Genomic DNA, 17,704 nt, shown 5'->3' with positions numbered 1-17,704 from the left:
AGCGTGTCTATAATATATGTGAATACTAACACCTTTTTTGTGCATTTGAACTTACATTTCTGATTTCTTAACCTTGCCCAAGTTATTATACCTGAAGACTACAATAATTCTGTAAGGAGGAAGAGCAGGTTTTATTCTATAGCTGTCATTCCTTCAGTCAGTTCATTAGAACATAAGAAGGTTTTTGTTTAACTCTTCTCTTTATTGGTCTTGTAGGTTGCAATGATGCTTTTGTAGAAGTGGGCATGCCAAGAAGTCCATCCCATTCAGCAAATACCAGTGATCTGAAGCAGATGATGAGCTCTTCCAAACAGGCCTGTGCTAAGAGACAAACGGTTGAATTACTTCAAGGCACCAAAAATTCTCACTTGCAGTAAGTTAAATGTACAAATACAGATTAATAGAACTTTAGCAATGCAAAAATACTGAACATGTTTTTGTAGGTAGAAGGGGTGGTTCAGTCATAAGATACTCAAAGAACTGATTTAAATTGGGCTTGATTTTTAATCACATTGGGCATTAATATACCCCTCAGTTTGTCTGATAATTGCAGACTTTGAATGCTTTTTGTATACCCTAAGTATTTTTTCTTTGTTTTGAAAAAAATAAATGCCTTTCCTCTCCCACAAAAGTGGGGATGTTTTTCAGAGGAATTTTCAATACTTATTTCTAAAGGATGCATTTTTGCACTTTCCTTTCCTTTTTTTATTGATTGCTTTCAGAACAATTCCTTACTGACAGCCTTTTTCCTTTTTTGTCTACCTGAGGCTGTTTTCTTAGAAAAACGATATTCAGGGCATAACAGCATGTTCTCAAACACTTGTCTCAATGATCTTTTTTGTTTGGTTGTTTGTTTTTAATGAGCCAGCAGTGGGAAAGACTCTTTTGAGTCATAATATGTCTTGGCAACACAGCTTTTGTGCTTAACGCAATGTTTTGTCCAATCCACTTTAAGTAGTGTTTTCACTATTTCTTTTGGGAACTGTTTATCATCACTCTTTTGAGATGCATATTTTCCCTTGCCTCATTTATTTACACTGTAAAAGCTATGATATGAATTTCATTAATTCTTTCAGAGTTTAGAAATCCAGGGATTCCTGCTAACCAGACTCAGTTGTTTGTCAGTCAGTCAGTTGTTTGTACGTCTTGTTCTTTTTGCTGAAGATAGAGTGCTCACAGTTCCCTTAGGGCATTTTTCTGGGGTAGTACAGCACCTAAAACATGATCACTTTGCTTTGAAGTAAGAGTTTATACTGTTCTAGAGTAGGCATAAAATGTGGCCGATTTTTAGAAATAAAAGTTTACATTAAGAGATGCTTTGGCAAGTAGGACTACAATTATTGAAGCTTTAAAAGCAGGTGGGACCCATGTTAATTTTCATAGTCCCCGTTATGCTTCTCTTTATCCTGCTGCTATCAGTCTGTTAGAAATGCTGAACAGCTGGCCTAAGAAAGGCTAACTGATATGAAGTCACACTGTACAGGGATTGCATGGGCTAGTTCCAGATACCAGACAGCTGAAATCTGAATCTATAAGCTGTGCCTCATACTTGGTAATATAGGAAGCAGCAATACATGCTTTGTTTCGCTGGTGGAGAAACAGGTAAAGGAAAGCTGAGACTTCGGAAATGTTGCTTAAAACACAGAGATGTTTGTGTGCTGGCATTTCTTGAATTTTGCTGCCAAATTTCTCGGGATAAAGCTCAATTATCAAAATTGCATTGAATGTTCACTGCTTGTGAAAAAGACGACCGGAGTTAATACTGACTTTGCACCCACAGTACTGCAGAGAGACTGCTCTCAGATGCAGAGCTAAGTGCTTCTGAAAGTCCTATGGCTGATAAAAAGGCTCCTGGAAGTGAACGGGCAGCAGAGCGAGCCGCAGCTGCCCAGCAGAACTCTGAAAGAGCACGTCTAGCTCCACAGCCGTCATATGTAAATATGCAGGTACATTTCCCTGAATAAACCCAAATCTAGCACAGAACTTGATAATTGCGAAGTGAAATTACCATGGAATGCAAAGGTGACTGATTACTAGACTGACTTGCCATTACTGTTTCAGTAAAAGCATATCCCAACAGAGTTGTTAACTCTTTCATCTGGAGTGGATTGTCAGCTAAAAGTCTTGAAGACAAAAGAGCCCTTATGCTTCTGTTGAATAAGGAAAATTTAAATACAGAATAAATTGGATGGCTATATTAGTCTACACAAGCATCATTTGTGTGTAAAAAATAATAAAAAAATATCGTTGCTTTGAGAGAATTACATCTACAAAAGACATTTTACAAGTTTTCATAAGCAGTGTCGACACAATTTTTTTTCTAAAGATTCAGGTTCATATGCAGGGGGATTTACTGGAGTAACTACACTGCTTTTGCTTTACAATTATGGATCTGTATATTTACTTTTTTTTTTCTTGTACTGCTCCTACTTGGTTAACTACAGCCTACTACTATACTATGAACTACTTCCATGTTATTGCAAATCTCCCCAAAGAGAGAGATCCCTTTGACTGTTTGTCAAGCATTTACTAACAGAGTAGTTTTCAGTATAGACCTGTCAGTGTGTGAGCATTGCTAGACTGCATGGAGTAGCGGAACAAGATTAAGGTTAGTGTTTTGCAGACCTTTTCCTTAGTTATTCCTCTAGTTATTTCAAGTAGTGAATTTAATGCTTCAGGCTAAATACTGCATTTTTGTAGTTCAGTGTGTGCTTAAACTTCCTGATCTGTAATTCAAAGAAGTGTAACTTACTTAACCAGGGCTATTTAGATTTCAAATCTTCCATTGTCATAGGTAGTGCAAATACAAGGGGTTTTTTAATTCTCTCAAAACTTCAGTTCTTTTCATTTCAGAAGATGAGTGCATGGAGAAGAACTGAACTTGAAAGATTATTAAAAGTAACTGTGGTTCCTAGATTTGCTGTCTAAGATGTACGTTATCTTTTTTGTACTGTTGAGGAATGTTGTAAATGCTAAGAACAGATGATTAAGGAAGAGAAACTCTGCTTGAAAAGTGTCTTATTAAAAAAAAAATTCTGCCTAGACAGTTTGTAAATACTGCTGCAGCCTCACTCAGATGGATATCAGTTATTTAAAATCTTTGTTATCTACGTTTGGGTGAACACTTTAAGTAACTAAGGCTCTAACTGGACTGCTGTCAGCTTATGGTGCAGTACTTCAGGTTTCTCCTAGATGTATTCACTGGCCGTTTCCAAAACCTCTGTTTTTACAAAGAGCTGAGTACTGGAATGACTTTTAGTTAGAATGGCAATAAAGCTGTCTTCTGCATGTTTAATTTTTAGGCATTTGACTATGAACAGAAGAAGCTACTAGCAACCAAAGGTATGTGGATAAACAGTGACTTCTGAAAAGTTTTTTAGTACACAGCTGAAAGAATTTACTGAAGCTTCAGTTTTGTAATTTGTTTTTTATCAAATCTAAAGCTGATAGTGAAACATTTGTATATTAGTTTTCATGTTCCAAAATTTTCTTAATACCAACATAGTATAAAATACAGTATAAACAATTTGCAGATGGAGTGCTTTCTGTGTGAGTATATCCATATGCAAATGATTCATGTTCTTTTCTGAGACCTCATAGCTGTAATACTTGATTTTTATTTGGATGCAAATTAAACTTTAAGATATTTGTCATATTGACAAAGTTGCCCCTTATTTGAGGGATAAATTAAGTTGCAAAATTGGTAAGGGCCTTAACCGTTTAAAAATAAAACAAGTACCCCCACACCAAAAGAAAACCAGAAACCCCTCTTTTTGAAACAGATGTTCTTTTGTCTTCCTTGCAGCCCTAGAGGCTTTAACTATCTTCAGACAGACTAAATTGCCTTAAGGGTAGGATTCAAACTGTGTAGCAAGTGGAGGTGTTTAGAATTTACCATCTGGTGGGTTGAAGTCTGTTAGCATACATGACTTCAGGACTATCAGCTCAGTACCTTTACTAATGTTGAGATTTACTAATTTGTCTCTGTGTTTTTTCAGCTATGTTAAAGAAGCCAGTTGTAACGGAAGTAAGAACTCCAACGAATACTTGGAGTGGTTTGGGGTTCTCTAAATCTATGCCTGCAGAAACTATCAAGGAACTAAGAAGAGCAAATCACGTATCGTACAAGCCATCTATGACGACTACATATGAGGTATAAAAAAAAATACTGTAAGGGAAGTTTATTTCTAGTCAATGATACAGTTGTTTCTCTGGAGAAATGTCTGTAACTTGTAAAAAGAAGTCTTGCAGATAAGATTTTTAGCTTTCGTGTTAGGGTTCTAAATACTTCTTTTTTTTTATGGTGAAAAATGTTTCTTACGTAAATATTAAGGGATATGAAATACATTCAGCCAAACACACAAAATTATATCTGCTTTATAAATCTTACTCTGGCTTTATAGAAGTCTGCTCCTGAAAATATATTTGTTTCGAGAAACTTAAAACAACTTGTGGGACCAAATATCTCAATAGTTGTATATGAGTGGTAGAAATTTTGTAAGTTAATTAAAACAATGTGTATATAACGGACAAACTAGATCATGTGAATCACTGCATGGTGGAGCAGAACCTTAGAATAAGAAATGGCTGCAGTTCATCTTATCTTCTGTTGACAAAGCTGTAGAACTGGAAGAGCTTTCTCTATTTGCACTATTCATTGGGGCCAGAAATTTCCCAGGGAGAAGGCAGCCACAGGGTCCAGCAAGTCTCTTCAGAGTCCCACCATGGGAATCTTGCAGGGAACTCTTGTTCCTTTCTTTTTAAAGGCATTCTGAAGTTGCTTTTTAGTGAGTTTCCTTGCTGTAATCTTCCCCAACTTCCACAGAGACACCTTTTTGTTTATTCCTGTCCTACTTAAATAAAATGTAAATGGTATGTTTCTACAGGACTGGGACTTCATACAGCTTTTCTCTAGGATATACCTATCTTTTAATGCAAAAGAAATATCCAACCATGGTAAAAATGTGCCTTGGTGTTCCCCACTTGGCATGTGTGCTGTCATTCAACTACATATAACAGGTTTGGATTCACGTGATGAGCTTGTAGTAGTAACTAGGGGGAGAGAAAAAGCCACAACTAAAATCTGTGAAATTTTTTTAACGTACTTCCCTATACTGGTTGAGGTGCGGTGGGGTTTTCTCCCAGACCATGATGCACTGCTAAAAGTCTCTAAGCAGACATGTCATCCTAACCAAGAAGATGGTACCTTAGTCACTTGGAGTCTACCCATGTGCAAACCGCAGGCTTAGCTCTCTCCAGTGAAATGATAGCATGTTAGGACTCCAGTTTCCATTGTTTGTTATGAGCTATTGTGGAAACACTTGCGGAAGCTAAAAACCTTGGATTGCTTGTATCCTCCTTCTGTTTAGCAGTTTTCAACGTCATTTGTATTAGAGGCAGTACCACCCCGTTTATTCCGTACATGTGCATGTTTGAGAGTCATGTGCTGAAATGTAGTATTGGTATTCTGGTCTAATGTTTGGGAAGTTAATTTGTAAAATAAGCTCACCAAATATATTTAATGTTCACTGTGATAGCTTACTGTGCATTCAGTTTTCCAGAAATATTGGACATCTTTTTTTACTTCACAACTCTTAGCCATCACTGTGATCTAACATAATGTAGAGGCCCTGTCTCTTTTTGCTCTTCTGTAAGACTTGAAGTCAATTTCTGGCTTTCTTCGTTTCTTGAGTCATACTAACCACAGGTCACACCTTCCCAATTTTGCCAGTGACGAGGAGCTTTTGCCTTTTTTCTTCAGTGGTCTCAATTTTCCTGCATAGCAGAAAAGATTGCTGCCTCTTATGTTACGCTTTTCACCTGGAATTTGATGCAAGTGTATAGAATTAAATTGTTCATTTGGTTCCACAATTTTTAGTTCATGTAAGTTTGTGGTATCGATAATGTCCCATTTTTGGGGGGTATATCCCCACCCAATTCTGTAGTTAACTGTTGCTTTCAGGGAATACTGTTGCCTTATTTTGGAACATTCTGACCCCCAGTGATGAGAGTTGACAATTAATATTTTACAGGAATATGAAAATCTCCTTTAAAACAAAATTTTTAAATTGCAAATTCACAAACCATTGCAGAATTGTTGTTGTTGTATTGTATACGATATTATTGCCAAGTACTGTGTACTTGATCCACTTATCTTCAGATAGATGTTCTGTTATGTTCTCTTCCCCGTGAAGGGATGTAGTAGACAGACTACTTTGTCTAGAATTTTTATGGGAATTTGATACCATGGAACATTTTTGAAACAAACTTGGAAATACTGAGCAATTTCTTTTGAAGCAACATCTTTAAATAACTTCTGCTTAAAATCTGTAAACTGCATGTGTTTTAGGCACACCTGCTGTTTTTGTGTCCGGTTTGCAATTATTTGACTACTGATCAACTGCCAAAGAATGTTTGCAAGCATTTGTTTGTTTTTAACTGAGCTGCTTCAAAGAAAACATCTGAGTCACAATGAAACTTCAGTTTTCTGCCCAAATTTCCTTTTTGTGATTTGCAGGGTTCATCGATGTCTCTCTCACGGTCCAACAGTCGGGAGCACCTGGGAAGTGGCAGTGAATCTGATAACTGGAGAGACCGTAATGGGCTTGGACCCGCAGGTCATAATGAATTTGTCTCCTCAATTGGCAGCCCCAAACGGAAACAAAATAAATCAGGTTAATAACTTCTTAATATCTGATTTTATAAAAAAAAATATCTTTGCTGTCTTGGAAGGGGGTTTTTGAGGTGTACTGAAAACAGACCTAATAAAAGCTTATTTCTAGACTACCATTGCTCTGCTCTGTTGTTGATGCAACAACAGCCAGGTCCTTATTGGGCTATTTGCTCGCTGGTGGGGAAGTCATAATCTGTGCTGATACTGAATTTTAAAGCAGATTTTCTTTATGGTGATAAAAGAAGACTACCTGTATGTTTGGCATGGCCTAGCACATGATTTTAAACACTGGTTTTCTGTGGATACAGGCTGTAAATTTTGTAATTACTTTTTAAACAATGATTGAAACTTACAAATTAAAATTTTACTTAAGCTGAACTTTTTGAAACTTAATTTGCTTTTTTTTTTAATGACTTAATACATGCCTTTCTGAAAGAGTGAAAAAATGGACATAGAGAATACTGGTCCATGTTAATTAACTGCATTATGGGGAAATAACTGCTATGGCTATTTATACTATTTTGTTGCATTTTTCTTTCAAATAAAATTTAAATCCCAGATTAACTGCAAAGTACATGGATAGTAAAAGCTGGACATCCTAAGAAAGGATAGCTTCAGTTAGAGAAAATAATCATGGTTGGTATACTTGTAATTATTCATGATTTTAAAAAGCTTATTAGTTCAGCTGTGAATGGCTGCATACCATATTCTACATACTTGCAGAATGAAAGAGATGAAAAGTTTATCTTTTAAATCAAGCCATTCATGTTTCCAAGTTAATTGGGAAAAAAAGGAAGCTCTAGGTTAATCAAAATGTACGTATGCATTAGAAGACACTTAAAAACATGAATACATTGGCAGTGGGGGAAACTGTTTTATAGCGGCTGTAGCTTTCCCAGAGAATGAAATGTGTGGAGGAGGGAGAAAAGAAATAGCTACGAGGTGGCTGGACAAATGTATTTACCTTAACGTGTAAGTACTGGAGTACTAAAATGTAAGTCTTCATTGACAAAGTTGCATAGTAGTGTTGATTATTTTTTTTCTTTGCTTTTTGGGGGTAATGCTTCCTGACTGCACCAGTAAGAAGTGTTTCTTAATATTCAGTTTTCAATACATGACCTTGCATCATCTGCCCTGCGTGTGGGATCATGAATTTGTTTGGTTATTTTTAGTATTATCTTACTCTGATAGTGAAGCAGTTGAGGTCCCGCCTTTTAAAGTCTAGAAATTAACTTAGTTATTGCTTCGCTTGTCAAACTTAATGTTCACATTTTCAACATGGAATGGTTTACTGTATTGTAAAACTCTTTTCCAAAATGGAGCTGAGGTTGATAGAACTTCTCCAAACTCTGTAAATCCAAACCCAAATGCTTCTAACTAGTTTGTGCCCAGAAAATGAGAAATGTAGCATAGCCAGTTGTGAAAAGTGTTGGTTTTCACATCCTATTGGCATTCTGTGGTGGAGGCCATAGCAGAAGTCTCTGGGGCAATCTTAATATTACTCACCTGGGAAAGTATCCTTTACCTCCTACAAGCTTCCTATGCATTCACTGTTACTCCTTCCTGTGTCTGTAATAAGGGAGGAAGCGCTCACAGCGGCCCCATCTCTACACAGATGCTTGATGCACTCCCTGGGAGCTATCCTTTTCTTAAGCAGCATGAGGAAAAATAATTATGAACTCTGTGATTACATACTATCAGTATGCACACACAGAGGAAGGGGATTGTACTGCTAAATCAGTTTTCTTGGGTTTTTGAAGAACCTCACGCTGGAAACGTTTTTTAAAGATACACCTTCTAGGAATACAATTTAAAATTGCATAGGGAGCATATTTCCAATTTTAGTCTTTTATAAAACTGTAGCATTTATTTTTTTGTCTGTATTGTACTAAAATAACAGCCAAGTCATGTGGCTACTATGTAGTTCCTTTACTAGGAATCGCTCCAGCATGGTTTTCTCCCCATCCAGACCAAAAAGGACTAGTTGCATTTGTGTGCAATGATGTTTTCCAAAATATTCACTGAAGAAGAGAGGGGAGGGCTTAAAAGGAGTAAAAGCAATGGGGTCTTTCAGCTCTTCCCCCATATGAGTTCCTGACTTGTATCCATGTGACAGTTCACGTAAGGTGATAGTATTGCCTAAAAGATTTACCCGAATAGCCTTCTATAGAAAACAAACACTGGAACTTAATTAACAAAAAATTTGCTTTATGTTGTTCATTCTCTCAGACCACTGGGAAGCTTTTTTGCTGAATAATAAAGATTTAAAGATTTTATTAATTTAATGATCTAATTGAATACAGTGTTGATGTGACAGAAAATTGTGCGCTTCTGTGGTTTGACTAAAGTGCACTTCTTCCCTTTCAGCTGAACACTATCTCAGTAGCAGTAATTACATGGACTGCATTTCCTCGCTGACAGGAAGCAATGGCTGTAACCTGAACAGTTTGTTTAAGGGATCTGATCTGCCTGAGCTGTTCAGCAAACTTGGTTTGGGCAAATACACAGATGTATTCCAACAGCAAGAGGTTAGTGTTCCTTTGAAAGACACCTTTGTGTTTGTGACATGTTTTCCAGCAATAGTTGTTCGGTCTTTTGACCAAAGCCACTAAGAAGTCTCACTTTGTGACAGGATTTTCATGAGCTGTTCTTTCAAAACTGTATCGTATATCTCTCAATTTCCAGACAGCCAGACTGGACACAAGTACTATTTTGTCCTGCACCTTTGATTTAGACTTAACAAAGATTTAAACTAGGTTTGGTTCTTCAGGGGGTTTTTTTCATTTTCATTCAAGGAAGTTTAAACCTCATCTCCTACTTGTAAACTAGGGTGCTAACTAGAATTTAATAGCTTCACGTATAGGTTATGGAAATCCAGTCTGCATTCAGCAGTAATGCTTTGTCTTGGCTGATGTTGGGGTCACATATTCATCCCTTGCCTCTCCCCCTGTGTGCCAGTTGACTTCCTTTGATCCACTCCCGTCAGGAAGATATGGTCAGTCATCTGTGTGAGCTTTCCACCTCCGCACCAACTAACCTCAGTTTAATCCAAGTGGTAGTGTTTCCTATCTGTAGAATACTGTATAGGTACAGCCAACTAGTTATCTGCAGATAGTTTATTCTGGTGACAAATTTAACTGTGTCACAAAAGTGCAGTGAGCCCAGCTGCAAGACTTACTGGCTTAGACATAGAGCCTCTGAGCTTGTCCTGAAAGCACTGTCATCATATGTGGGAAGTTGTATGTGTCACACTGCTGGAATTAGGTGTACTAGGGAACAAAACAGATGTCCCTGTGGGTTGTGTCAGTATGTCATGTGCAGGGGAAGGACCACAGCTGGATTTGGCATCTTCCTGTGTTCAGGGGCCAGATGTCCACTTCTGCACCTTTATCAGCAGTGTGGTCTGCACCAGTTGCTGGTCTCAGATTTGCACCTGCATGTTTTCTCCTAATAGACCACACAAAGTGGGGTTTTTCAGATCGCTGTCATTGATAACTGTGTACGAGTTCATGAAGAACAAACTCCAGTAGGACCTTCCATTCATTTTGCATGAGTTGTTCTGGTGTGCCAATATTTCACTTCAGATTTGCTTCCACGAGAGGAAAACTGCTCACACCAGGGGCACATTCAAGTGTGTGCTACACTGTTCCAAGGGTAGACATGAGGCAAATTTGTACCTTCTCCTGTGCACTAAGTCACTCACGTATATGCACTCACAGCATCGTCCTGAGTCCACTGAAGTGTGTAGTGCTGCTATTTCAGCCTGGGGTCAGCTGGATCTGGTGTGTCTCCTGCCAGCATTTCTCTCTAATCATGCTGCTTAAGTGCTGTGGGGGGAATTTTATTTCTGTGCAGGAACTGGCTGCACCTGAGCTAATGAACTCTTTGGATTGCAAAGCAGTGGCAGGTGTGGGTTAGACACCAGCCTGGGTTTGCCTGCAACAAGTGGCAAGGTCTCAATCCTCAGACTGAAGGAATAAATCCGGCTCTGCCTCAATTAATTCTGTGTACAGTTCCTCCGGTTTATCTCCTCTGTACTCCCCTGCATGTTCCATAATACCCATATTATCCAGTCATTAATCCTTTCCTATTATCTTAGCCACTCTCCTAAAAAAGAGAGATGGCTGTGTTGGTTTCTAACACTAAAGGTGGCTTTTGTTTGACAGGCGGGTTTTTCTGTTGTTTTTTCTTGCCTCAAGAGTTGCTGATGAGGTGTGAGGTGAGCCAAGTAGTTTGGCCAGAGTGAAAACTAAACAGTTTTCCACAACATTTCTGTGAATGTTTGTGGGGTTTTTGCTCCCAGTACAATTCACAGTTGCACACACTTCGGATTGCTATGCAATACTCAGTGCTTTAACTCAAACGTGTCACCAGCAGCTGAGCAGTCATCCTCTGTTAACCTACTCTAGTCTGGAGCACCTACTGTATCTACAGACTTATATAACTGGCTATTCCCAAGTACATTGTTGCAATTGTGGTAAATACTCAAAATCTTAGTGTCACAAATAAATAAGATTAATTGATCTTTTGTGCTTTTCTAAAACTGCTTGCTTTTCAGTTTATCTGCTGGAAATGCAGAGTAGCAAGTTGAGCAACTACGTGAAGAAGCCATTGGAAAGCAATGATTGCTGTTTACTCTGCCGACCTATTCTTTGCATGTAACTGTAGGAAAAAAATTGTGAAGCTATCCTGAACCACGTTTATGGCTTAATACTTTTGGGGAGAGATTTGTTTTGCATGATTTTCTTATTTCTTTTTACTCTAGATTGATCTGCAGACATTCCTTACTCTTACTGATCAAGATTTAAAAGAGTTAGGAATTACCACTTTTGGTGCCAGAAGGAAAATGCTGCTTGCAATCTCAGGTAAATAACACAGATTATAATTTGATTTTAAGTATTGTTTGTATTCTTCTCACCTGAGTTGTGTGCTTGTAGTTGACAAAGGATCTTGGAAAGACTGATAAGAATCTAGTCTACAGAGGTCCTATTGACTTGTCCCTCATCAGAAGGTGCTTAAAACCAGGCTTTACAGAGTTTTCACATTATCAAATAAGATTTCAGTTGCATAGTCTTGTGTCCCCTTGTAAAGTTGGAGCTTGGTAGAAAGTTTGTTTCGCAGCAGATTGTGAACTTTGTTTTATGCTCTAAAACTGTGGGTCCTAGAAGCTCTGGGATTACAGGCTCTGCAGAGTCTGAACAGCACTATATACTGGTTGGTATTTTCAAGCTTTTGGTTCCCAGTCCTCCACTTTATTGATTAGCAGAGCAATCACCCTACTGGGAAAAACTGTCTGGGTTTTTTTTTTTTGGGGGGGGGGAAGGGGGCTTTGGGTTTGATTTGTTTTCTTGTTTGGGGTTTTTTATTGGTGGGGGGGGGAGGGAGAGGGTTCAAGGCCAGTTGTTTCTGCAAAATGTACAGGTGTGAAAAGAAACGTGCAACTCATTTCAAATTTTTCCAACCCTCTTAAATTAAAAGGTTGTCTTGTACCCTACATGCAGAAGGATGAAGGCCAAATATAATACCTTACAATGTGTTGTAGTATATAATGCCTAACTAGATTTTTTTTCTAATTGTAATAAATAGCATGAGATTTCATATTACATAGGAGTGCTCTGTCATCACTGTCTAGGCAATGAATCTGTATCAGAGGAAGAGTTTTTTCTTCAGATGCTTCATTGTAACACTAGATCATTTTTCTCCCAATTGTCTCTTTTCTACTGATGCCATTAGTGAATGTTTTTTATGAATTTAAAATGGTAGCATAAAGAGGGTAAAAATGCAATGTACTTAGTTCAGTAGCAGTGATTTGTATCTATCATGGAGTTTGTTTTTCCTTTCCCCACTTTTCTATTCTTGTAAACATTTTGGATGAGCAATTGCTAATACAAGTTTAGGGTGCACGTTTGAATGAGAGGTGAGCCTCTTTTTTTTTTTTCTAAAAGTCCTTATTAAATATTGCCTCAGTGTTGTGTTTAAAATCAAAAACTGTACATTGAGAATTGACCAAGATGCTAATAAGCTTTTCTGTCATCTCAGTTTACATTGCATGGTTGTGCTGCAGCCGTACATTCTGTGTGCATGTACCTTCAGGAAGATAGCAGCTTTTGAGTATTATAACAGAACCTTTTTAAAGTTTCGGCTATGTCAATTTGATCTAAAGCAATATTGCAGAACATTATCTACTCCACACTGTATCACTGCCAATTAAGAATTGCACCAAATAGATGCCCGCATCACAAGCAACCTCTATGAATCTTAACTTGGCACTCTTTACTATCCTGTTGAACTGTTAAATTGAACGAGTACCTCACAGACACTTTCAGTTCATGCTGTTCTGTCTAAAATATTTTGTTTAAATAGAACTTTTGCTTTTGGTTTAGATTAAAATATTAAAATTAATTTCTGATGAGAGATTTATTTGTGTGTGTGCCCTTTACAGAACTGAATAAAAACCGAAGAAAGCTCTTTGACCCATCAAACATACGTGCCTCATTCCTGGAAGGTGGAGCTAGTGGAAGACTGCCGCGTCAGTATCATTCGGACATTGCTAGTGTTAGCGGTCGCTGGTAGCAGTAAGTTGTGGCTCAAAAAATCGGATGTAAAGATGGACATGGCAATCCTGTGGACAGCCTTCACTGCACACCACCCTCTGCACTTTGGGAGTTTGGGTGTCAAGGACCAAAGCATTTTGTCTGCACAATACTGTGCCAAAAAAACAGAGAAAACACATTTTGTCTGTTGTCTTTCAAAACACCAAATGTGGGTTACGTTTTACTCGTGTAGATTGGACAGAATCTGCAATAATAATAATATAGGGTTCTTTGTTTAGTATTTTATTACCTATAACTATAATGTATGCACTGAATTTTTACTTTGTTGAATGAAGGAAGAATGAAGAGCTGGGATGCCAGAGAGCATAGATTTTGGTTTTATCAAGATGGATTTTTCTGGTACTGCTTAAAATAATTATTGAGGTCTTTCTGCACTTTACATGTTCTGATTTCTTGTCCTGTGGAAATTTATTTCTCTCTTTCATTTCCATATCAATTTTTATATTGGCACTAATCGAATTTTTTTCAGGTGTTCCTGCATTAAGTCACATCTCACTATAATGGTACTAGAAACTGGTTCTTAGGCAGATTTTTCCCTCTCTCTGTCTCCCCAGTAGTTATCAAAGAGATTGTTCCAAAATCAAGCCACATGGTAGTGGACCAGTCCTGTTATGCTCTTAGGAAGCAGTCTAATGCTGCTTGCAATAATACTCACTCGCTGTAACAGATGCAATGAAAGACCAAAATGGACCTTGCAATATTAACCCTTTGCAGTCATCATATTTAACTGCTGCCTGTTATGCTAAAACTGTTTTTAATGGTTGTCTCAAAGCAAAGGGCTATTTTTAGTACCCTGCCACTAAAGGACACTTATTTATATCAGACTTTTATTTTTAGATTCTATACACCTACAATACGTAACAGATTAAACTGATCTACTGCAGATTTATGGTAGAGAATGAAAGGCATTCATCAGACTAGAGCTCTGGGTTGTTAGTTTGATTAAACAGACAACTGATCTAATTTGACAAGACAGCACTGTTGCCATTTAATAAATGACGCATATTACTTACATGACTATGCATGCAGCAATTAAGCGACCTACATAAAATAGGTGTAATAGCATCTGTTTTGTTCAATCTAGATTTGTAATTGTCAGCTGCAGAAGTGTTTAAAACTCTGGAGATGAACTATTTCTGAAACAAGTTATGTTCAACAGAAAGAGTCCATATTATAAGTGGCTAGAGCTAACTATTGCATTCTTATACTGTGAAAGTCCAAATAATTTGGCAATGTTATTCCTCTGTCTTTGCAGATGTCTTGTTATGGGTTTATGAAGGGTTCTGATATAATGAAGGAATTCATAAAGTGCCTCTTTCTGCAATGCAATATGAAGTTTCCAAGCATTAATTTGTTGAAAAGCATTCCCATAAGAGATATTGTGAATTACCTCTACTGTAATGTATTATTTATGTTCAGTGTACAAGCCTTTTGAGATGGACATAAACCACTGTCAAGTGCTCTTAACAGAAGGCATTAGAAAAACATTTACAGTAGTTGGGTTTTATGTAAAAATGGGTGAGAAATAGTTTTGACACTTTCCATGGATAATTCTTTAAGGTGAGAATACAAAATGATGTATAGAGAAATTTGCACACACAAAGGGAATTTAAAGAAACTATTACTTGAGGGCATAGATGATCAAGCAATACTATAAAGTCTTCTTGCGGTTAGCAAAAAATAACTGCTCAGTACTCCTGTCAGCCATATCTACTTAATGGTGTATAACTCAGTGACTTCCCCTGTAGATCAAGTAGCAGTTAGCTTCCTCTGGTTTTAAAATTGTACTGCAGATCTGAATGGAAAAAACTGCATCTTGTGCGCACACAGTTGTTCACATCAAAGTTAGTGTGCTCAAATGCCAACAGTCAGCATCCACATATCTATGAGATATTTGTGTGTATGTGTGTTACACAGGCAAGAGCAACTTCATGAAAACCCTTGTGGAAGCCACAACTTCTAATTCTAAAACTACACTTGTGCTTACTTCTAAGCATGTAGATAGTTCCATTCGCATGGACTACTTACGTGCTTACAAGATAAGCTGTCGTTTAAATGTTTGCATTTGCAAAACCAGTGTTTGCAAATCAAATTGTAGTCAGTCATGTTAATTTTATAAAATATTTTTAATGAAATATATATTCAGCAACACTTTGTACAGAATTTTCTGCAACCCCTTCTCGCGTATTTTGCCTAAACTTAAAAGCATCAAAAAACCTTTCCACTCCTGAATTTTTAGTCTTTAGTTAAGTACATGCTATGTATCTAGACAGTACTATACTCAAACTGATTTTATTACAGTATTAAGTTGATGTGGTCTTTTGCTGAGCAGTGCCTATATCATCTACACCAAAGTGAAGAATTTCCCATTAAGAACATTGTTTTTCAATAGGGCTTAACACAAAAAAGAACACACTGGAAAAAAAAAAATTTCTCACTTATTTTGATTCCACAAAGGGAATATGACAGTACCATATTGTTAGTGTTACATTATGCACAAATATTTGACTTGCTACATAAAAATGTTAGTTTTAAATCTGTGCCTTAATAGTGACCAGTTATCTGTAAATATAGAGCAGATACAGATTGTATTTTTGTGGGTTGTGTCCTTTTAGTGATTTTTTTAAAATAAAAGATGAAATTAAAACATTAAAAGTGGGAATTTTCAAAACTAATCAGTGTTGCATAAAATAAATTTATATAACTCCCTTGTATTCTGATTGGTTACTGAAGTATTTTTATATAGACCCAGTTCCAGGGATGCTTGCTTGTTAATAAAATATAAAAAGCAGTATTTGACATAAATGCAACATGTCTCTTTCACATAGTAATGCTCCTTTTTTTTTTTTTACTATTTTTTTTTATATAACATACAGTGTGTTTGGCTTTTAGATGAGAATGCTTTTTTGAGATACCTCTCCTTAAAAAGTAATATGAAGGGAGTTAAATTATCTCAGGTTCAATTCATAGCAGGTTTTAATAGTTCGGCTTACATGAGTTTTATTCATTCTTTGGTCTTCCCATTTTAATGACTATATATATAGTTTTGGTCTGATTAGCAGGACAGTTGTATGCGTTCTTTCATGATGGTCTTTATACTATCACTTCCAGTGTAGAAGTGGAAAAAACCCAACAGGGATTCGTTATTTGGGATGCTGGCCATGCGACGAATCAGAACCTAGCGAGAGGCGTAGCTTTCACACTGAGGTAATATGTACATAATGTTACATCAGTCTTGTCTGTCTGCTTGACAGGTAGTGGTGCAAGTTTAATACTACGTACCTCACTCAGTGCATTCAGGCATTTCATCAGTCAGCCTAATGTGTTTTCCTTGTTAACTATTTTATACACACCGGTCTCCACTTAAATTACAGTGTTCCTGGCTCACTGACCTTTTAAAAATCTGAGTTATTTTTCTGAATACCTACTGAGAATTGCAGATGTGGGAAGGGAACAGATCGACAGACTCTTCTGTCGAGGGCAACTGGAGGGTAGGGTGCCGAGTACCAACTCACAAGGTGTTCGCATAAACTAAGTGGAAATTGCACAGGCAGGTAGACTTGCAAATTGCACCACATTTCTGATGCTTGAGCAATAGTGAACGACAGAAGTCTGAAACAAGATGGTTTCCTTTGTGAACTGTTTATTTGGGAATATTGCTTCCAGTGGACTGCCACGTGGCTTCAGTCAGTAGAGTGGTAAAGATGGTGATGGAGATGGCCGCTCTCCTTGCGGTGCGAGCAGTGTTCCCAGCAGCTGGCATGGCACAGCGAGAACAGGATTGCTCCCTGGACAAAGAGGCTTCACCACCCGGGTGCTCATCACCTCTCTCTGCTACCACTCAGAAGAGCAAAACTGGTGATTTCCAGGCTGAAAAGGAAGGTGTCTACTAAGAAACGTTGCCAATATGCAAGAGAAAACAGATTCTTCAAGCTGTGTAAAGGTTAAAAGTGAGATATCTGTCCTTACTGTTTGACCCCCTTCCAATCACATGCTTGGTGGGGGAGACTTACTTTTCCAAAGCCCTGGAAAACATGGTTACAAAAGGTATATGAGTGCTGTTGCAGGCTGCTCAGGAAAGGTGTGGTAGGCAAAGGTACTCAGAAATTTGTGCTTGTACTGCAAAGTAAGCTAAGAAGTATTTGGTTCCAGACAAGTCTGGACACTGCTGGAGCTACCTTTTATCCTTGAAGAACCAGCTGGCTTTCTGTCACGGTCACCTGAGCAGAAGAAAGGTTTGGCCATTGTTTGGAGTAGCTGCAAAGTTCTTGAGGATTTGAGAATATGGAAAAACAAATGGACTTCTAAAAAATTTTGCAATATGCATGATTGTCTACAATATTTTTGACAGCTTCTCTGAAAAGTGGAGAACTGTAAGGACATGTAGGCAGCCAGGGAAAGTGTTTACAGAGTGCTT

General features: G+C 37.6%; 1 protein-coding gene across 2 annotated transcripts in view; it reads left to right on the top strand.

Annotated features, from left to right (window-relative positions):
* The window catches only part of BICC1 (BicC family RNA binding protein 1), a 114,761-nt gene extending 98,756 nt beyond the window's left edge, over nt 1-16,005 (top strand). The window contains exons 14-21 of one of the 2 annotated variants that reach the window (XM_049809650.1): nt 217-373; nt 1,781-1,946; nt 3,303-3,342; nt 3,999-4,153; nt 6,518-6,674; nt 9,041-9,201; nt 11,439-11,538; nt 13,116-16,005. In XM_049809650.1, the coding sequence (XP_049665607.1) occupies nt 217-373; nt 1,781-1,946; nt 3,303-3,342; nt 3,999-4,153; nt 6,518-6,674; nt 9,041-9,201; nt 11,439-11,538; nt 13,116-13,246 (1,067 nt within the window). In that variant the 3' untranslated portion in view covers nt 13,247-16,005. The remainder of the gene's footprint in view (nt 1-216; nt 374-1,780; nt 1,947-3,302; nt 3,343-3,998; nt 4,154-6,517; nt 6,675-9,040; nt 9,202-11,438; nt 11,539-13,115) is intronic. The other variant, XM_049809651.1, reaches the window with a different exon arrangement.
* Nucleotides 16,006-17,704: the final 1,699 nt, after the last annotated feature.

The sequence above is a fragment of the Accipiter gentilis genome, chromosome 9 (genome assembly GCF_929443795.1).
Source record: "Accipiter gentilis chromosome 9, bAccGen1.1, whole genome shotgun sequence".
Taxonomy (NCBI): Eukaryota; Metazoa; Chordata; class Aves; order Accipitriformes; family Accipitridae; genus Astur; species Astur gentilis.
This window is presented reverse-complemented; position numbering and strand designations above follow the sequence as displayed.